This window comes from Antechinus flavipes, chromosome 4, assembly GCF_016432865.1.
Source record: "Antechinus flavipes isolate AdamAnt ecotype Samford, QLD, Australia chromosome 4, AdamAnt_v2, whole genome shotgun sequence".
Lineage (NCBI taxonomy): Eukaryota > Metazoa > Chordata > Mammalia > Dasyuromorphia > Dasyuridae > Antechinus > Antechinus flavipes.
This window is the reverse complement of record NC_067401.1, coordinates 449,629,277-449,651,639: the sequence shown is the minus strand read 5'-3', so window position 1 is coordinate 449,651,639 and position 22,363 is coordinate 449,629,277. Positions and strand designations below refer to the sequence as shown.

General features: G+C 40.0%; 1 protein-coding gene across 1 annotated transcript in view; it reads left to right on the top strand.

Moving 5' to 3' along the window:
* The first annotated feature begins 3,051 nt into the window (after positions 1-3,051).
* The window catches only part of PTGFR (prostaglandin F receptor), a 36,282-nt gene continuing 16,970 nt past the window's right edge, over positions 3,052-22,363 (top strand). The window contains exon 1 of the mRNA XM_051999354.1: positions 3,052-4,008. Coding sequence (XP_051855314.1) covers positions 3,211-4,008 — 798 coding nt within the window. The 5' untranslated portion in view covers positions 3,052-3,210. The remainder of the gene's footprint in view (positions 4,009-22,363) is intronic.

Sequence of the window (22,363 nt, the reverse complement as noted above, 5' to 3'; positions counted from 1 at the left end):
AAACACACTCAGAAACAGAACACACACACACACACACACACACACAGAGAGAGAGAGAGAGAGAAGAGAGAGAGAGAGAGAGAGAGAGAGAGAGAGGAGGAAGTAGAGAAGGAGGAGAAGGAGGAGGGAAAGAAGGAGGGGTCTGAGGGGGAGCCGAGGCAGATCTTTCTCGCCTTCAGAGCTGGGGTCTGGCTGGCTGTGAAAAGTGGAGAGAGGAGGCGAGCCCCGAAGGGACTGCTCCTGCTCCAGTGCGATTGGAGAAGATTTCTGAAGAACCCCAGCCAAGAGTTAACAGCCTGGACTCTGAAGCCTGGAGCCCCAGAGCCACGATGTGGCCGGGACAGGTACGGTGTGCCTGTCTTCCCGGGCGCTGCTGGACGCACCCAGGTAACTGCGCCTCTGGGACCGGCAAATCCTGGACCCTGCGCTGGGACTCGCGGCTTCCAATTCTTTTTCCTCCCGGTTCCTGCATCCCTTCCTTCATAATAGAGTCTCGCTCAACCCGGCTTTCTGGTGACAGAACCCCTCGCTCAGCCGTGCTTTTTGCTGCCAGAACCCCTAGCTCAGCCGCGCTTTCTGCCGACAGAACCCTTTGCTCCGGGAGAAACGCTGGGCTTCTGGACAACAGGTTTGGGTCAGATTCCAGATTGAAGGAGAAAGGAAAAGAAGGAAAAAGGAGGGGAGTTACTTGGGTTGGGGCTACTTTGGCTTCTGGTGCGGCTCCCTTGGGGGGGTGGGGAAGCAAAAAGCTTGTTCTTCATTCGCTCCCCACTTTTCTCTATTTCTGCCCGTCGGGTCCACCTTGGACTGCCACCCTCACTGTGCAGCCTCCCCGCCTCTCCCCCACCCCGCCGTGGCTGGTTAGGAATTCATCCATCCGTCCATCCATCCCCACTTTGGGCGAGCTTGAGCAATCCCAGGCAGCTGGAAAGCAGGCAGCGGGGTGATGTTGCAAGAAAGGGCCTGAGGGTACGGGTGGGAAGTAACGGGACGGTGAACCGAGTGTGAGTAAGAGCCCAGATGAGCACTAGGGAGGCCCGGGGCTGTCACGGCTGCCAGGTCCCCGCTCCCGGAGGAGTTGCCTCCGGAATTCCCAGCAAGGGGCCAAGCTCGCCTGGAAAGATGCGGGGGTTCCGACGGGATCCCATCCTCTCCTCACCTTTCCAAGGGGGTGAGATAGCTTGGAGGGCTCGCTGCGGTCCCAGATTCCCAGCACCCCCGATTCTCGGAATGCGGAGGGAGCTCGCCGGCCTTTCGCGGCGCAATATCTCCTGAAGAGAAGCAAAGGCGCAGCGTCTCGGCAGATGTGGTACATGAGTCATTAGTACCCCTTTCTTGCCTCCCTTCCCTTTCCCCTCATCCGGGTTGCTTTTTCTGCATAGCTGGTGGGGCAAAGAGTAGCCACCGCTTCCCCCTGCAATGGGATGCACGCGTGTGCGCGGTTGGGGTGATGTGGGTCAGACCCGAGCCAACAAAACTCCGAAGAGCTGTCAGAAGTAGGGCTGAGCCTGTGGTGAGAAGGCCATGTAGGCAAGGGCATATTCTTTTTGACAATTGTCGAGGAGCCTGGGAAATCTCTTGGCTGTTCAGGCTTTAGGAAAGTTGCCTCTGGGTCACTTAGCATTCACTATCTTCATCGGAGGGAAAATACAAAACCTCCAATCCAGAAAAGAATCGCCATTTTTATTTAAGAAACAAATAAATTCCGTGGGTACTTCCTATTTTTCTCTTCCAGTTTGAAAAGGAGGTTGGTGCAGAAAAATGAGCTTTGATCGTGGTCTCTGGGAATCTTAGTCTATATCCTATTTGTTCGATACATCGATGTCTTACCTTTTCGCAACCTTAATTGTCTTTTTTTTTTTTTTTGGTCAAATAAAGAAGAAATTGACTAGATGGCCCTTAATCTATATGATTGTGACCCATGTCAAGTCACTCAATACCACTGAGGCTCAGGCTCCCTTTTTCTAAAATGGGCAAGTACTTCATCGATTCAGTGTGTGTGCTGGAGTCCTTGGCAGTTTCATGAGGTCTTTGGGTCTTCCCAGAGTAATTTTTAAAAGATGCTTAAAGGAAGTAAATGCCAAATTTCACTTACAAGGGATACCAAAAAAGGTATATTTATTTTCCCATTCAAGTTCACAGACATCCTGAAATCTATCTTCTGATTAGACGATTTCTCAGCATCCTTATAGGTCTAACAATTTGTCAGTTCCCCGTGAATAGAAGTGATAAGCCACAGGGCTATGAAAGAACTAACTAATTATGGATTTGTGTCCATATGTCACATCTGATGTCAGCTACCATCAGATGTCCCTGGGTTCAGAAAAAAACAAATAATTACTTTAGTTGACTGAAGAACAAAACTATCACAGGTTTTCCATTCGATGACCCTTCTTCTCTCTTTCCTCAAACCAGGCTTAAGAAATTTTCTGTGAGATATCAATTCACAAAACTGTCTGTATGTGTCTTGTCCTTGGGTTCTGGGTCAGTTCACTTGAAAGTAAAATTAATTTAACTCCATGACTAAAGTCACGAGATAAGGAGGGGTCCTGGATGAGCATCCCAATATCAAAGCCCATCACAACTTGAAATATGTAGTTTCCAGTCCTTACTCTGTTGCCTGCTACTTGGGTAACCTTAAGAAATCCCTTCTCTCCTAAGTTTCTGAAGAGCTTGAGCCTGATGACATTTAAAATCCCTTTCAGCTCTGGGTCTATCATCCCATAGAGGTTAGGGCTGGATCTCCCCTACATACGCAGTAATTCCTTTTCAAAATTTCATTTTTTCTGATTGGTGTCATCTGCCAAACAAAGATATCTGAGAGCCATATCTGCCAGTGCAGGTTCAGCAGGGGAGCATTAGGAGAGATGCCATTTGCTGGTGTGGCTCCCTGTTGAAGCACACGCAGTTTCTCATTTTTGGCAGTATCTTCTCTTGCAAAGGAAGTGTAGACATGCACATACATGTGTGCCTTGGTAATGCAACCTTCCTTGTGATTGGCTAGAGAAGTCACTGGCCACCATCAAAGTCCTTGAGCAGTTTGGGCTTCAAATGTCAGATGAGCATTATTTGGATGCACTTTTCCTAATCTGGGTGGGATTCTTTTCTTTTCTTTTTTTTCATGCTGCAGATTGCTTCTGATGGTGACGGCCGGCCCCATCTTGAGAGGGAGATTATGTCTTGAGAGCTCAGTGTGTGTTTGTTGTCACCATGTCTATGAACACATCCAAGCAGCCACCTTCTCCTGCTGCAGGGGTCCTTTCCAATAGCACATGCCAAACTGAAAACAGGCTCTCAGTCTTTTTTTCTGTTATCTTTATGACAGTAGGAATCATCTCCAATAGCCTGGCCATTGCCATTCTGATGAAGGCATACCAGCGATTTAGGCAGAAGTCCAAGGCGTCCTTCTTGCTCTTCGCCAGTGGCCTGGTGATCACTGACCTTTTTGGCCACCTCATCAATGGAGCCATAGCTGTGTTTGTTTATGCCTCCAACATGGATTGGATCCGCTTTGATAAGTCCAATGTCCTGTGTAGCATTTTTGGCATGTGCATGGTGTTCTTTGGACTGTGCCCCCTTTTCCTGGGCAGTGTGATGGCCGTAGAGAGGTGCATCGGAGTCACCAGACCCATATTCCACTCCACGAAGATGACATCCAAGCACGTGAAGATGATGCTGACGGGTGTGTGCCTCTTTGCCATCTTCATCGCTATGCTGCCCATTCTGGGACTCCGAGCCTATGAGATCCAAGCGACCAGGACCTGGTGTTTCTACAAAACTGAGCATATCCAAGACTGGGAAGACCGATTTTATATCCTGCTCTTCTCTTGTCTGGGACTGCTGTCCCTAGGCATTTCGTTCCTGTGCAACGCCATCACAGGAATCACACTCTTGAGAGTCAAGTTCCAAAACCAGCAGCACCGACAAGGCAGGTCTCATCATTTGGAAATGATCATTCAGGTCTTGGCTATCATGTGTGTCTCTTGCATTTGCTGGAGCCCATTTCTGGTAAGACCTAATATCTGTACCCATTTGTCCATGTTGGAGTCTGTGTTTGTTTGCTTTTCCACAGTGGCTAGCTGTGATGGGAAATAGTTTTGCGATTCCTGTTAACTTCTTGAAACTTGTTATTTCCAGTTGCCTAGGCAGGCTTAGAGAGCCAAGCTGTCTTTTCAGTTGTACCTTGAATGTGCGGCAGAGTAGTTGAAACCTGAACATCATCTTGGTTGGACTGAAGCTTTTGAGTTTTGGAAGTACTTTGGATTTAGTTCAATTGCTAACACATATAATTCAATGTTTTGGGGTTTTTTTTGTTATTTTTCCTTTTAAAAAATTATTCTAGCACCTAGCATGGCATCTGGCATAGTCAATACCGAATAAACACTTTGAATGTGGAACAAATTGAGGACTGAGACTTCATGGAAAGTTGCATGAATAAATTCAGTTGTGTAAGAACCATCTTATATTCATCTGGTTCTAAACATAGAAAAACAGAGCCTCTGCTTACCAAGAGAAATAGAGAATTAAAGCAACTCCTAGGATAAAAGGAGAAAAATCAGCTTGTATCTGATTTATACAGGGACTAAAGGCAGAAGCCAGGTCAACAGAGAAGGTATGGTCACTGGGTTGTAGATTTAGAGCTGGAAGGGACCTTCTGGCTCAGGCAGTCCAACTCTGTTATGTTACAGATATAGAAACTGAGGTTTGAGATCATAGAATTCAAGGAAGAAGAGACCTTAGAATCCAACTCCATCATTTGCAGATGAGGAAACTGAGACCCAATGGAGTAAAGTAGATCTTGCCATTAGGAAGTGTCAGGATTTGTTTCCAGAATCTATTACTTGTTCTGCTTTACTGTTGCTCTCTACTTGGGATCAGTCTGGGCATCGGCAGCCACAATCAAGCAGTCCAAGTCCTCAACTTTATCCTTTTATCCTTTATCACGGGGATAAAGAGTATTAGAGAATAAGGGCATCTTCTGCTCTGTTTTTCACCAAGTGCCAGCAGATGAGGGGCTTCTCAGCCTTGTTTGTGTCCTTGAGCCCCTTGGCAGTCTGAAGCAGCTTATGACTGCAGCTCTTTTAGAAGAAATAGTGTTTTAGAATAAGCACATTGGATTACAGAGAATAATCAAAAGGAAGATGCAAATTCTTTCCATCCAAGTTCCTGGACACTTGAAATTGATCTGGTACAGGTTTGTAGAGCCCAAGTCAGGAACTCTTGCAGGCCAGCCAGGCTGTTTCCCCTTCCCATAGGCAATAGTATTGATGCAGTTTTTAATGTCTGAGGGATAATAGCTGAGGTGGAATGGGACAAGTGGGGTCCATATTAGGATCAAGAGAGCTTTTTGTTTCCCTGAAACTATGGGACCTTCTTAGACTACCCTGAAAATAGCTTCCATATTATGTGACCATTCTGCCAAGGGTTTAGCCCATGATAATAATGGCTAGAGTATTGAACTTGGAGTTGGGGAGAACTGACTTTCATCCTGCCCCACTTACTTGCTAGCTATCTGACTCTGGGTAAGACATCTAAACCTCATTTTTCACATCTGTATAATGAGGGTAAAATAATCTTATCTCATAAGGTTGTGTGAGGATCAAATGAAATATTATATGTGTTATATATGAATTATATACATATAGATTATATATATATACATACATTAGAGACATTACATTAGAACACATTAAAATGCTGTGTAAACATTAGCTATTTTTATTAGGAAAATCCTTAACTAAAGGAGATGATGTATACAAAGCACTTTCCCTGTCTTAGTTACAGGAACATCAGCTGGGAGGCAGGCTGGATGACCTTGGGCAAGGTACTTATTCTTGTTCCTCTTAGTTCTCTCAACCATAAAATGGAGATAATAACAGTACCTCCCTCCCAGGGTTGTTGTGATGGTAGGATGAAGACATATGAAGTGCTAAGCACAGTACAGGCACAGAGTAATGGTGCTAAGCCCATTGCAGGTACCCAAAAGATGCTTGTTAGTTTAATGAGAGTGAGCTAGAGTGGTGTTCAGCTGTTATTATTGGTGTCTGATTTTCTGTGGCCTCATGTTTGGGGGGGTTGTTTGCGGACATTTTGGGGTGTTTGGCCACCATTTTCTCTGCCAGACTTAGTTTGGGATTTATTTCTGCTTTTTGGAAGATTCTTTGGGAATATACCTGAGTTGCCAGGGACTTAAGATTAACCTTTTCTTCTCACTATGGACTGATTTTTTTTTTTTAGGGCTGTTAGAGTTTGCTTCATTTTTGCTTCATAGAGTTTGCAGTTGAAAGAGGACTGGGTTTGGAGTCAGAGCTATTCACTCCCAGTGTGAAGCGGGGCAAATGTCTTATCCTTCAAAAGCCTTAATTGTTCCTGTCTGAAAAGTGAGAGAGGGAGGTTGGCAAAGTCTCATCTGAATTTAAACCTGCCTCCATTCAGCTCCCCAAATAGAAGATGGGGAGGAGAACTGCGCTAGCTGGCTTCTGAGGCCCCTTCCAATGCTATCTATAATCAGAATATATTTTTCATTGAGGCAAACACATTTTCAGAAAAAAGGAGGTTTTGCACCATGAATAAATTAAATCACACGTGAAATTAATGTAAGTTCAGAAAAGGAAATATGGAAGAGGGCAAAATTATTAATATCAACAGCTTAAAAATAAAATTGAAGAAAACATCAACACAGCAAACTGTCTTTGTTTATGATGAGAACCTATTTGGATAATTGAGGTCTCAAGCCCAGCTTCTGTTCGGTATTTGTTTTGAATTAGCTGGATAGTTGCCTTAATTTTACTTTTAATTTTCTACATTATCTGTTTAGACTCAAGATTTTTAAAAAAATCTCTACTGGAGGAATGATAGGATTGTAACTTCTGTATAAGTCTAGAAATCAATAGAACAAAATCGCTTCATTGAAATTGCTCCATGCTCATTTGAGCATCACACTCTCTCTTCCTTTTTAAGAATTTTGTTTTCTTAATTTTAAAATTGAGACACTGGAATTCATTGTATTTGTACATAGTGCTTCCTAATAGGAAAAGTGTGTGACTGTATAAATAATTAAATAACATTGTCCTGTTTTGGTGAGCAGAACTTCTATTGACAATGGCCTCACTTTTGTTTATTGATGAATTATTGATCCCTCCAGTGAAGCAGCTTTATTCTGATCCTTTCTTTCTGGTGAACATACAGCTACTGTACTGGCCAGGCCAAAGCAGGCGCTGACTAATTGTTGATGGAATTGCTTATTGTCCTGGTCTTTGGTGTTCCTGGCTTCTTTTAATGATATCTGGCTTCCTGTCAATTTTTGTCCAGGAGAGTTCAAGTGCTTGAAATTTTGGTGGAGGTTAATGTCATCAGGCCATTCTGTCCTATTTCTGGGCAGGCCAAAGCCAGAGAATACCAAAAAAAAAATCACCAATTATACAAGTAACTTTATTACTTGTGAAAAACTTTTCCCATATTTTTCAGGAAATGTCTTGTAGGAAAAGGGGATATTGATGTAAAACAGTTGGTAAAAGAAGCACACATTCTTCTATTAGGTTTGTGTTTTCAAAGTTTTTTTTTCCTTTTTTCTTAGAATCAAAGCATGAAAACCCTTTGGGGCAAAGGCAGCCGTTTGCCTTCCAGGGGCCCACTGGGAAGAATGCTGGTAAAGTCTTGCAGCCAAAAAAATGAACTTTTTGCCACTTATATTTTCTCCTGTGCTTCAAGTATCCCAAAACTTAATGTAATATAGAATCTCCTTTCCAGCATGGTAGAGCTGTGTTTTTATCTTTTGTTTCTTCAAAAACATGTTTTATTGGGAATCAAATAAACACCAAAAAACCTCAAGGATTGCCACAGATGTAGTAGAACAATACAAATTTCATGAGTGTCTTTTACAAATATGTAATACATTCCATTTACCCCTCAGAGCCATCTTGCTTACTTATAATTCCTATGAAGTATCTTATTATTTATTTTGTTTATTTGCCACTCAACATTACAATGAAATTTTTTATTAGCCAATATGGAAAATATCTCTAATAACCCTAATGAATTTTCTGTGGTTATTGTAAAAATCATAGGGTCTCAGGGTTAGAGATGAGAGAGACTAAAAAAGTCAAATGACTTGACTCAAAAAGCTTGAGCCCTTCATTTCACAAATGGGATTACTGGGGTCCAAAGAGGTAAAATGATTTTTTTCCAGATCACAAAGTGGTAAAGATTAGACTCCAGATTTTCTGACTCAAGTACTATAATTTACTTTTTAAAAAAATGTATATTTTATTTTAAATTTAATACAGTAGAATACAAAAAAAATTGATTGCACATGAAACAGCAAAGCTTCTAAATACAACTTGCTCTTCCTTTTAAATTCCTCAGTTGACAGGTATCTCCACAATTTCTAGTTTTTTTGCCGTCACAAATAGGCTGCTATAACTATTCTAGAAGATAGATTCTTTTCCTTTTCCTCTAATCATTTTTGGTTACTGAGTTAATAGTGGTATTGCTGAGTCAAAAGATATAGGCAGTTTAATAACTCTTTGAGCATAATTATGGATTACTTTCCAACATGTTTTGGGTTCACACTTTCACTAACTGAAGTAGTGGTCGATTTTTTTCACATTCCCTCCAACTTCTGTCACTTTCTTTTTCAATCATTTTAAACAACTGGGTAGGTATAAAATGATATCTCAAGGTTGTTTTAATTTGCATTTCTCTGATCAGTATTATTATATGACTATAAGTTGTTTTAATTTATTCATTGAAAGCTGTCTATTCACATACTTTGACCATTTATCAATTGGGAAATGAATTGCATTCTTATAGATTTGACAAAGTTTTTTATCTAGTTGGGATATGAGACTTTGTTCTGAGAGACTGCCAATAAAATTTCTCCCATCCCCAATTTGCTGCTTTCCTTTTAATCTTGGTTACATTTGTTTTGTTTGTATAAAATCTTTTTATTTTAAAGTAATCTAAATTATCCTCACTTTGCTCTCTTTCTCTTCTTAATAAAGAAATCATTCCTTTATCCAGAAGTCTGATGATAAGTAATATTCCTTATTCTTTTAATTTTCTTCTAATCTTTCTCTTTATGTCTAGGTCATGTATCTGTTTTGACTTGATCTTGGTTAATGATGTGAGACATTGGTCTATGCCCAATTTCTACCAGACTGTTTTCTAGCTTTCCTAAAAATTAGAAATTCTTATCTCCCAAACTTGTCTTTACACTTGTCAAACACAAAGTTACTATAATCATTTGATTCTATAAATTGTATGGTCGACTCTGTTTCATTGAACTACCTTTCTATTTCTTAGCCAGGACTAGATAGTTTTTGATAATTACATTTCATAATAGTTTAAGATTTGGTATTACTAAAACTCTTTCCTTTACATTATTTCATTAGTTTCTTTGATACTTTTGACTTTTTGTTCCTCCAAATAAATTTCGTTATTTTTTCAAATTTAGTAAAATAAATTTTTTTGTCAATTTAATTTGGAAGAAAGGAATCGAATATATTAATTACATTAGGCAAAATTGTCATTTTTATCATATTGGCCCTACTTACCCATGGACATTTAATATTTCTCCAATTATTTAAATTATTTTATTTGTACAAAAAAACCTTTTTTTTTTTTTTCCTGAGGCAATTGGGGCTAACTGACTAGCCCAGAGTTACACAGCTAAGGAAGTGTTAAGTGAATTCAGGCTTTCCTGACTTCAGGGCTGGTGCTTTATCTACTGCACCACCAGCTACTCCTCAAAAAGTATTTTTTAAAAACAATTTTATTCATTTAATTCCTAGGTTCACTTTTGCAGATATACTCCCAGGTATTTTATACTATCTAAAGTTATTTTGTCATTTCTTCTTACAGAATTTTGTTTGTGACATATAGGAATGCTGATGATTCATATGGGTTTACTTTACATCTTGTTACTTTGATGAAATTATTAATTGTTATTCTAACTTTCTAGTTGAATCTGAGATTTTCCAAGTACCATCTTGATTTTTTTATACCTCATTTTGTATTCTGATTCCAATTCCTTTACTTTCTGTGTTTTGGAAAACATAAATCTCATTTTGCACCTGGAATCCATTAGGATGGGTTCTTATGCATTGCTGTGCTGTGCTGTTTTCTTATAAAGTACTAAGAGACACAAACACCAAGTGAGACAGTCTAGACATTCAAGGAGTTCACATGTGTTTATCTATTTATTTGTTGTCTGTAATATCTGTCCATTTTTCATCTACATACCCACTGACAACCAACCTTTCATCTATTTATAACTCTCTCTGTTAATGTCTCTATTTCTGTCTATCTCTCCTCTCTTTCCCCAATCCAATATATATTTTGAAATCCAATGATAATGCAAATGTGGACTGACAAAAAAAGAACAATGACAGAAATATGAGTTTTAGCATCATTTAAAACTCACTCACTGAGCTCTTCTTTTTCTGTATAATCAGCACTCTATCTCTTTCACTTCCCAGAGAGTGACCCCTGCTGACAATGAACAAAAAATGAAAAGAGAGAAAGAGGCATTCAGTGAAAATCACCCATAACGAGGTCTGCCTGTGCTCTTCCTATCCCCATCCCAGCCTAGCTGGCTGCTCTCTGCCCACTAGAGGGAGGGAGCCAGGGGTGACCATTCTCGTTCCCCAGAGGGCAGCTCTGCGGTTTGGCTGGTGGCTCAGTCCTCTTGTAGTTATGTTTTTCTGGTCATTGTCTGTTGTGTTCCAGATTCTGTTTTGTTTGCTTCACCTCAGAGTATGTTAAATTCTCCCAAACTTCTCCATGTTCTCCATATTCATTGCTTCTTAGAGGGCAGTGACATTGCATCATCCTTCCGTAATGAGAACCTTAACCCTAACCTAATTCTCTCTTCAATGGGAAGCTCCTTTATTTCTAGTTTTTTACTACACTAAAAAGTACTGGCTTCTTTTCTGAAAAACCTACTTGCTTTTTTGTTGGCTCCAGTAAATGGAGAGTAAGCTCTTCTCATGATTTCATAAAATTTAGTTTGGGTCACTGATTTACATCTGAGATAAAAATGAGCACGTGTCTTGTTAGAATTTTTAAATGAACATAGTTAAACATAGTAAAACAAACTTGGCATTTTCTGAAATAATGACACTTAGAAAGGTGGCTAATTCATATAACTTAAAAAAAAAAAAAAGACATATTTTTCTTGACGTCTTTTTTTTTCCAGGTAGAGCAGAAACTCCCTCCACTGGTACACCTCTGCAACTCCTTTTTAATTCATCTTCCTATAGAGTTGTCTTGCAACATCGAGAATCACTCATTCAGAGTCACACAGCTAGGAAATGTCTGAGCGGATTTTAAATCAAGTGGTCAGAGGCAGGGGGTATGATGACTAGAAAGTAAATCTGAGAACTGGAAATCCAAATCACTTAACCTCTCAGCATTCAACATATCTAACATATATAGGACTGCTTGCCATCTAGGGGAGGGGGTGGAGGGAGGGAGGGGAAAAATTGGAACAGAGACGAGTGCAAGGGATAATGTTGTAAAAAAAAATTACCCTGGCATGGATTCTGTCAATATAAAGTTATTATAAAATAAAATAAAATCAAACATATATATATATATATATATATATATATATATATATATATATATATTATATATATATATATATATATATATATATATATATATATAAAACCCTCTCAGCATTCTAGACAGCTCTTTAGGACCTTGTGTTTCAGAAGAGATGCCCACCTATGTTGGGAAATTGACTTTTCTCCTACAGGGCTTGGCTCTAATCCTGTCCTTGACCTCAGGGCTAGTGCTGTATCCATTAACCCAGGTTATCTCCTTGGGAATGTGAACTTCTCGAAGGCACAGAGATTATTCATTTGGGGAACTTTGTACCCTCACTTTACCTTAAGTGAATTGAACAGTTTTAAATGTGCCTCCTTTGGCTACATTCACTCAGATCACCATTGGAGCCTGTGAAAAAATCTGGCCTTCATAACTTTAGAATTTACAAAAGTCTGTTATTTAAACAACAATTCCAAGCTTGTTTCTTGCTTTGTTCTGTCAGTGCATTTTCTCTGTATAAATAAATCTTTAAATCATTCTTCTGCTGTTTCAACCATGAGAGAGGAAAAAAAGTCAATGAGACATTTCCTGGAACTTTCAGACCAAACATTCTGTATCTGCTCTCCAAGTATCTATTGGATCTGGCCTGTTGCATAGGATCCTTCAAGGACAGATTTCACAACTTTGACTAACAGCAGCCTTCAGTATGCTGAGTGTAACTGGAGTCCTAGAAGGGGTTATGGGATGGGACAAGGTCTTACTAGAGTGAACATGTCTTATATGTATGATGGAGATTGAGGTGAGAACAGGTAAGAGCCGAGGCCTTTTTCTCTCTCTCAAGTCAAGTGGAAGGATTCAGTTCCATTAAATCAAGCACCTGCTCTATGTCAGGTACCATGCTAGGCCCTATGTTCTCCATAAGTCTGTCTGCTGCAGGTGGAACAAGAAAGGCACCAAACACCCTCACAAAAGGGAGCAATGCTGTACAAAGCAGGGGTTTTTGACTGTTTGGTGACTCTCCAAATGCATCCATACTCTTTCTCAGAAAAATATTTCTAAATGTGTCCATTAAAATAGGTAGGGTTACAAAGGAAATCACTTCTATTGAAACCATTATAAAACTGACATCTTTGAGCTAGAAGAAACAGGAGAGGCATCTACACTCCTACCAGTTTAGGGGCCTGCCCTGTGATGCCCTGCATGAGGAAACTGCCCCTCCCAATGCAGGTTGGTGCTTGAGTCTGAGAGTGAGGGAAGGAGACCTGGAAAGTGAAAGGGTTTCCTTAGAGTCCCACAGCCAGAATGGCCAGCAGGCTCCCCAGCTCAAAAGCTGCCTTTCTGCCTTCCCATTCTTAAATGGCTGTGGCATTTTCCCTGGAGGCAAAGTGTAGGTTTCTCTTTCTCAGTGAAGACTGAAGTGTGGAGATCTCTTGGTGTGGATTCATGCTCTGGCTTTATCCTAGGATCAGTTTCCTCATCTGTATTATGAGGATAATACTAGCACCTTCCTACCAGTATTGATGGGGAGGATCAAATGAGATCATATTTGCAAGGTACTTTGTAAGCCTTGAGATGCTATACAAATGCTGTACAGATGCTATACAAAAGGCTTAGTATCTTATCTTAACCTCTGCAAGTTCATCCTGACAGTCCCCCAAGATTGTATGAGCTGTTGCTTATCAATGGAGATTCTGCACCAAGGAGGGAACTCTATGCCCAGAAGATTTCTAGGTCAGGAGCAAAAGCCAAAAGCCAGTCTCTCCAACAAGCTTCCCCTCAAACATCCTTGTCCCCAGTATTCCATCTCCTATGGGTGACTCATATGAGTTGGGGGGTAAGCTTGAGGATGACAGTGCATTAAGTCTCAGAACTTCCCCCTATCATAAATAGCGTTTAAGGCGACTGGTAAATTCTATCTCTGCTGCTGTGCCTGCCCTGAAGATTCTGGTGTGAATAAAACTGATTTTGGTTTGATCAGAGCTTGTGCTGATCTTTAGACATTTGGGTTTTTCTATGGAACCTTAAGGTCCTCTTGACCTCAGTAATGGTCATAAGAACCAGAACATCTTGGGTGCAAAGGAGGTTTGAACTCTCTAAAGAGAGGGGCTCTTTTCTTTTGCTTGTAGCCAGTTCCTTGAACAAGGAAAAATGAGTTTCAATATGGATTATTCAGTGTACGCCTAGACTTCCTGCTGCTCATTGAGAAGAGGCTTGCTTGTTTCATCGTTAGTATTTGCAGGTCATGCAAAATCAGATTCTGTCACTTTGGTTTTTGGTTAGATTGAACCACTGAAGGCATATGGCTGTATTTGCATGTGTGACTTGGAGGAAAGACCAGGCACGTTTTGGTCTAGTTTTTTCCATCACAGAGACTGAACTCCAAAACTGGTGCCACAGTTCTTCCAGGTTAGGGTTAGAAACAACCAGGGGAAACAGCTGGAATAAAATAATTATTCCCTATTTGCAGATGAGAGCATGTTGTTGTGCAGGGAGGGCTAGAATCGGGAAGTCCTGGATTCAAATTCTACTTCAAAAATCTGTGTAGTCAAAAGTGAGGCTTCACTTCTGGAAGCGACCTCAGAGACCAGCTAGTCCAACCTCCTCGTTTTATAGATGAAGTCACTGATCATCCTAACTTCGAATGCACTAAATCCAAGAATGTTACACTTCTACATAGTGCTGTTAAGGTCTCATTACTTCCCTCCCCTTCCCCCCCATGATTCTCTGTAGGCTGTAGATCACTCACCTGGATTCAAAGCTGCATTCTCTACTTCTAGGAGCATGGGAACATAGACCTGGAGCTGAAAGGTCCCACTATAAATCTTTGAGGCGAAATTGGTCCAGAAATTAATCCAGAATCCAGGCCATGATTGAGGAGGAGACACCTCCGAGAGTACACACAAAATTCATAGATTTGAATTGGTATCCCAAACTGCTATTCATTAGTGTTTGAATATCATTTAATCCTGGCAGTAAATGTTTTTAAGGAGAAATACATAAAAAGAACTAACACTGCCTCAGACATTGAGACAGCTGTTACAAAACAGTATTTCAATGATTTAAGTGTAAATGAATCAAGGCCATGTGGAGTCCATTTCCCCTAAAATACACAAGGGCATAAACATTAAGAGAAAAGTGCTGGCTGGATAAATTAAGTGTTTTTATTAGACCTCAAGAATGTGAAGAGCATTCCAAGATGGCGGCTCTGTCCAAAGCCTAGCTAAAGCTAAAGCTCACCCCTTCTAACTTTAGTTAGTGAGGAGTCTCTAAATGCATTCCATGTATATTTGTAAGGAAGTGATTTATGCCTGTGTTAGTTTTGCCAGGGAATATTAAGGAAGCTGTAGACAAAGGAAAGAAGGAAAGAAGGATTTATTACATGCCTACTATGTACCAGGCGTGTTAAACCCTGGGGACATAATTAATAAAAACAAAGAGAGTCACTGCTCTACAGAAATGTACAATCTAACCAGGAGACAATCCTCAGAAAGAGGCAGGAAAGCAGGAGGTGGAAGACCACCAGGGGTACTTAATGTGAGAGTGAGTTGCAATATATCAGATGCAGAGAAAAGAGATGTCTAATAGAAAACACCACCCCAAAGCCTCAAAGAACTTCATTCACAGTAGAGAAATAAAACACAAACTATCAATTAAACAAAATTATACATGAGTTTAATAATTGTTCAGGAAAGCAACCAAAAAAGTGTCACAGGGAAGACATGGTTAATACTGACTCTGGAGATAGATGACCGGGTTCAGTCATGTCCCAACTCTGATACTACTTGAGTTATCAGGAGCAGATCATCCTCCCTGTGCCCATTTCCTTAGCCATTAAAAGAAGTGGGCTGGACTCAGTGACTTCCAAACTCATTTCCGTTCCTGGACATCTGAGGCACTCTTCTCAGCCATGAGGCTGAGGGGTGTGGAGGCCATGGGAAGCTCCTTAAGGAATGAAAAGGTTCGGAACAGTTGAAGTCTGGCTCTTGCACTTAGTTCTTACTCATACCTTTTCCTTCAGGATGCTTTACTTGCTCCCTCTTTAGGTTTTGGGGACACTTCTTTCTCCAGGCTGCTCCTCCTCAGTAACCTTTGCTAGATCTTTAATCTTCTTTCAATTAGGACTTTATCAGCTCACATGAATTCAATGATCATCAGTGTGATGCCAGATGTTGTCCTTTCTGCCTTTTGTTGTTCTGTCTACTTCTCTCACATAGCAACAATTTGGACGACTCCCTGCATCAGTTCTCTCTCCCTTACAGTCAATCTATCCCTGCCTTTTCCTGAAGCCTAGTTCTCCCCATAGCATCCCTGCCCTCAACAAATGCAAGTACTTCCCTATCACTTCCAGGATCATATGTGTGCATCTGCTTGGAATTTACAGCTTCTTTATACATTATCTTTCTTCAACTGTCCAATTACAATAAAACTGACCTCGATCTCGGGGTCCTGAAATCTGAGTGGGGGAGATGAGCAAATGAGCAACTTGTTCAGGGGTGTAAGAGATTTTACTTGAACTTAAATTTTCCTGACTCCAAAGTCAGTTTTGTGTAGGCCAAAAAAAGGACAGTAGCTATTTGTGTGAAAGGTTTTATCTGTGCTGCCATTTGTACTTCACAGACAGGAAAACTCAAGGGAAGAGTCTTCATTTTTAACTATGCTCAAAAATATGGACAGAAGCTGCCACAAAGAACCCACTAAAATTACATCACTATTAACAAAACAGCAATGCTTTTCTCTTAAATATAAAATCAACTATCAAGAGATAACATATTTATCTCAAATAGCTTGTAAAAGTGGACATTTTTTTGGTAAACCTTTATTTTTTGCAAGTACTAATTGTCTTGTTCAATGATTTGGGCCATGAAAGGGATGAAGCAGGTAAGATCCCACATGTGGAAGAGAAAAAAAAATTACTGAGCACTTACTACATATTAGGCAGAGTAGTGCAAATAGGACATCAAGACAGTCCATAGTCACCTTCTAACTTTGGACAACAATATACAAATGACGGTTTGTGTTGGCGTTGAGTTCATGGTAGGCAGATAGAAAGGCCTGGAGAATCTTGGACATAATGGCAGTAAGGGGATAATGGATTCACAGGTGAGAGCAGAGGGAAGGGGGCTTTGGAGTCAGGCAGGGTTCAAATACTTATTTGATACATGAATATGCATAAATTCTATCATTTCTAAATCTCAATGTCTTTGCTGGTCAAATAGGATTAATGCCTATAGTATTTATTTAACAACCTGGATAGAAAGTGTAGGCTTATGGCCAGGAAGGAGCTCAGAGGCCATCACATGTAATCCCCTCATTATCTAGCTTTCAGAATTAAGGTCCTGAGGACTGAAATCCCTTAGAAGTAGGAGATCATTGCTTGGGAGCCCCGGGACACACTTTAGAAGTCGCCTTATCCAGCACTTTATTTCACACTCAGGGAAACTGATGCCTAGGGGAGGGGACTCAAATATCACTTACTTAATAAATATTAGAGGCTACATTTCAATGTCCGATAAATTTTGAGTGACAAAGCTGTGATTTGGTCCCTAAGTTGGGACTTAGATAAGTCACTTAGGTCACAAGTTCCTTATCTCATTTTTCTTTTCATTTATTCCATGATAGGGCCTTCACCTGCCTGTTTTCCCATAACCCCTCCAGTGTCAGTCCTTTTCCTTTGAAGCCATTTTTGCCGGTGGGAATAGTGTGAGGGGGCAATTCAAAGTTATCGAAGTGCACACATTTCTCCCATTGTTGGTGATTAAGAGCCTTTTTTCCATGTGGTTTTGATAACTTGGATTTCTTTCTCTGAAAACTCTCTGTTCATACTGTTTGACCTTTTGACTATTTTATTAGGGAATGACGTTTCCTTGCCTTTTTGAGTAATAACCTCTGCATTATTTATATGAGAGAGTGATGAGATTACAGTGGGATTAGATATAAATGTCTACCTTAGAACCTTCTACAGGAGAGGCAACTGGACTGGGGAGAGAAAAGATAATTTCTGTTCCAGACAAACACATCCTGGGGGACAGTCTCTTCTGAAAATCTTGGAGGCTATAAACTTCTGAGCAGGTTCTAGTTTTCATTGGTGGATGGAATCTACCCATTAGGAATATATTCTTTTAAGGAAATCACAGCTACCCAAACCCGTCCACCTTAGGAGAATTTGTTTTAACCAAACCTAGAGAGAATATCCACTATTCATGCAGATAAGCCCCTTATCTGTGATGAACAACATCAAAAGCACTTGGAGACCCTATTTCATATGCCTTTCATGACAAAGTTACTCTACTCAAAACAACTACAGGTTCCAGTTCTAAAGGCCACAAAATGAACTTGCTTTGCAAACTCAATTTCACAGTTTGAATTTTGGGTTAGTTAAATATTTTTAATTTAGGAAATATTTTCATTTATCATGACAAGTTTCTGAGAGGAAAATAAATTATTCTTAAAGGATTAAATCTTCCATGATAAAGGGAAAAAAAGTCAAAGGTCACCTCTTTCTGATTCAAATCCATGGTTTTAAAAAATGAAATATTAAAAAAGAAACCAGTACAATAGAAAATGGCTGGTTCTAATTTTCTAGGTTTGCCTGGAAAAAAGTCAGTGTTCATAACCCTTTACTGCATTAGGAAAGAGCCATTAATTTGGGTGAAGTGATAGAATATGGAAGAATATCCTTAATCTATCTCAAAGAAACTTCAGTAAGTATCTGCTATGGACATTTTGAGCTAAATTCAAACTTTAGTTCAGAGCAAGCACTCATGTGGTGGTCAGAAAAAAAATGATACAAGAACACTCTCAAGTTCTCTCTTAAGAACTTTAGAATTGATTGTATAATAGGTGACAATAGTACAAGATTGCCCAGCATAGCATGTCAACATCAGAGAATGTGCTGCTTTCCATGAGCAAAGCAGAACTGAAATAGCTCAAAAGAAATGTGAGGTTTGCAGATTTAGAAAATCTATCCTATGTGTTCACATAGATTTTTTGTGCCCAACTTGCGATGGAGCACTCCAAGCTCCTATTGATCTGATGAGCCAGTCTGATTGGATGCCCTGTAACTTGATTCTAACATAATGAGGTCACTTTGGTCCTCTTTGAGAATGAAGGATACCAATCAACTAACCAAACAACCAACCACATCGGGGTGGATCCCTGCTGTCAAGTTACTTATAGAGCTAGAAACAGAATTATGCATGATGAGTGTATTAGAGAGGTGCTTGGGAGCGATGTTAATGGGGGAAATATCATTATCTACCCTAATATTAATCCTAAGTAGTGTTAGACTAAGGGAGGATCCAAACAGAAGATTTTATTTTTTTAAAGCAGAAATTGAGAAAAGACCATCTTAATCAGCAACTAAAGAATCATTGGTAATTTTGGAAAGGCCAATTTCAGTTGAGTGACAAGAAGAGAATGAGAAGTGAGAATTTGGAGGCATTGAACAGGGACATCTTTTTAGAAGACTTTTGGCTGAGGAAGGCAGGAGAAATAGATAGGATAATAAGCAACGTAGGGGGTAGGACCTAAGGAGACATTTAAAATGGAAGAAAGATGTCTTCAAAAGACAAGGAAAGAGGGAGAAAAAATGAAGGATGATGTCAAAGAGTTGTGAGAGGAGGGATTATGAGACAAAGAGATAAGAGCTGAGAATCCTCAGAAAATGGCTTTGATTTTTTTCCCATAAAGTGCATGGGAAAGATATTAGTCAAGAGGGAGAATTTTATGGGAAACTTGAGGAGAGAAGAAGTTTGAAATAGCCATTATGGTAAATGGAATAATCAATGTCTGAAGAGTAGAAAGATTATCTTGCTGAAGTGAGAGCCTAGTTAAGACTGATGATGATAAAGATGATTTTGAATCATTTTTTCAGCTATGTCCAACTCTTTGTGTCCCTGTTTGGGGTTTTGTTGGCAGAGATAGTAGAGTGGTTTGCCATTTCTTTCTGCAGCTCATTTTTACAGATGATTAAACTGAGACAAGTAGAATGAAATCACTTGCCTGGGGTCACACAGGTAGTAAGTATCTGAGGCCACATTTGAACTCAAGTCTTTTGGACTTCAAGCCTGGCACTCTCCTGTGCAACCTAGCTGCCCTAGTTGAGATTAGGTAATGTAAATTTGAAATGGACCTGTCAACCTAATTGTATGATTTCTTCCAGTTCAGCTAAGTAACACATGAGGAAGCATATAGACACTATATTGAGGTTTTGGCTTTGGCAAGATACAAGACTTCATAGATCAAGGAAACAAAAACCTGGAGTGTAAAGAGTTGTAGAGTGGAATTTGTTCAGTTGGGGTTTGAGACTTTGAAGAAGGGAGGGCTTGGCATTATGGTGAGATGATAAATAGGGGTAGCTGAGGCGTAAGGTATAGAGTGAAGGAATTTCACGAAGGATTTCAGAATTCCTTATCCTTAAAGTGGAACACTTGTAGGTAATAGCAAGATCAAAAATGTATTCCTCTAAAGAGTATCTGGTCATGGGAGTTGAGGCAGTTGAACAAGTAGTGAGTCTGGGTATATGAAAGAAAATACAGCAAGTCCAGTTAGGGAAATCTAACCCTAAAAAGCAGTGTTATCCAAGGAGAGCCAAACTCTTCTGAGAACCAGAAGATAGAGGAGCATGGAGATAGAGGGTATAAAATGAATGGAAATATGTGGATTATAGAGCAGGACTTACTGGAAGAAGACAGATATGGTGGAGGTAGCGTTAAGGTGCATAGGCAACAGGAGTTAGGGGTCAGTTTGACCTTTGACAATGGAAAATTCAATAAGACAACAATTAAAAGAATGTACTTTAGTGTCGCTCTTTATTCCTCTCACTCACAACACATATCCAGTCAGTTATAAGATCTTACTATTTCTGTCTCCTCAACCTCTTTCACATATATCTCCTCTTTACTCCCATAGCCTGCCACCATAGTTCAGATGCTGCAAAGCTAGAAAAGACAGCATTTAGCAGCAGTTTGGATATATAGTATGAGTATAAGTTAGAAGTTGAGGATGACATCTAAATTGTGAGCCTGGTATTGTTAGTGGTCCTTTCAACAGGAATTGAAAAGGTGGTAGGAAGAGAGGGTTTAGGAGGAGAGAAGATGAATTCTGTATTTGTTGAATTAAACTTTAGATATCCATGGGACATCCAGTTCAAAATGTCTAGCAGGCAGTTGGTAACGTGAGACTGGAAGTCAGGAGAGAAGTTAGGGCAATATGAAAAGATTTGAGACTCCTTGGGTGTTTAATAAATGTTAGTTAACATGAAATGAGTCTTTGAATATTCACCAGTTGATCTATCACAATTCACTTCTTTTATCATGTGATTACTTTTTGAAGGACCACAATATACAATGATGACAACAAGTCCCATTTATATAATATTTACATTTCTGTAGTGCTTTGAGATTTACACAATCCATTCCTTATAATAATCTTGTAAAGTTATTATCCCAAGTTCCATCATCTCCACTTTGCAGATGAGAAAGCTCAGGTCAAAGATAGTGAATAACTTGTATAAGGTGGCAAGGTCAAGCTGGAAAAGATCTCCTGGGCTATCTCATTCAAACCTACTCTAAAAGTTATTCTTTCACAGCATTCCATAGAGATGGCTATCTGCCCTCTATTGCTGGGAACCCACTGCGTCTTGTGTGAGACTATGGCACTGGAAGTGTTTCTTTGGGGTTATTCTCAATGTGCATCTTCCACCCATTGCATCTGGCTCTGCCCTCTGTGGCCAATTAGGAAAATCCAGTCCTGTACGAAACCTCTTTGGGTCCTTAATAGACCCCAAAGGACATGGACATAAGTCCTTTTGGCCTACTTGTTTTATTTTTTTCCTGGACATTTTTAGCTTATTAATGGCTTTCCTCAACTGTATTGTTTATAATTGAAGCCAGTACTCTAAATGTGGCTGACCAGAGAAAAGAATCCTCCTCTTAATCGTGAACATGACACCTCTCCAGGAATTCTAAGATTGCAGGCATGAGTGGCTGTCACAGTAGTTGCATTGAACCTGCCCCTACTAAAACGATGAGATCTCTTCATTCACTCTGTACCCTCTTCCTTTTCTCACCACTCCCATCCCTTCTGGTTGCAAACTGGAACAATGCATTCTCTGGAAGATACTCGGGAAAACTCATCTTTCAGTGATTAGGAGTAGAATCTGAGTGTCTCACAGGTGAATCTCCATGGAGTCAGAAACCAATTCTAGAATAAATGAACTGTAATCTATTATCAGGTGATCAGGATAAGCTTTCTATTCAGGGCTCAGCACAGGGATTCTACCATCTAGTCTCTTTAACAGATGTTTGTTCACAATGTTCAATTCAAGGCAATTCCAATAGGCTTGGAATGAAAAATGCCAGTTGCATCCAGAGAGAGGATTAGGGAGACTGAATGTTGATTGAACCATAGTATTTTCACTTTTTTCCTTTCTTGTGTTTTTCCCCCTTTTGGGCTGATTTTTCTTTTACAACATGACAAATATGTTTAAAAGGGCTGTACATATTTAACCGATATCAGATTTTTCACTTTCTTGAGGAAGGGTCTGGTATGGAAGAGGAGACAAATGTAGAACACAAAGTCTTGCAAAAATGAATGTTGATCAGGAGAACTGTTCGGTTCTGCAAATATGTATTGTATCTAGGATATACTGCAACATATTTAACATATATAGGACTGCTTGCCATCTTGGGGCAGGGGTGGAGGGAGGGAGGGGAAAAAACGAAACATAAGCGAGTGCAAGGGATAATGTTGTAAAAAATTACCCTGGCATGGATTCTGTCAATACAAAGTTATTATTAAATAAAATAAA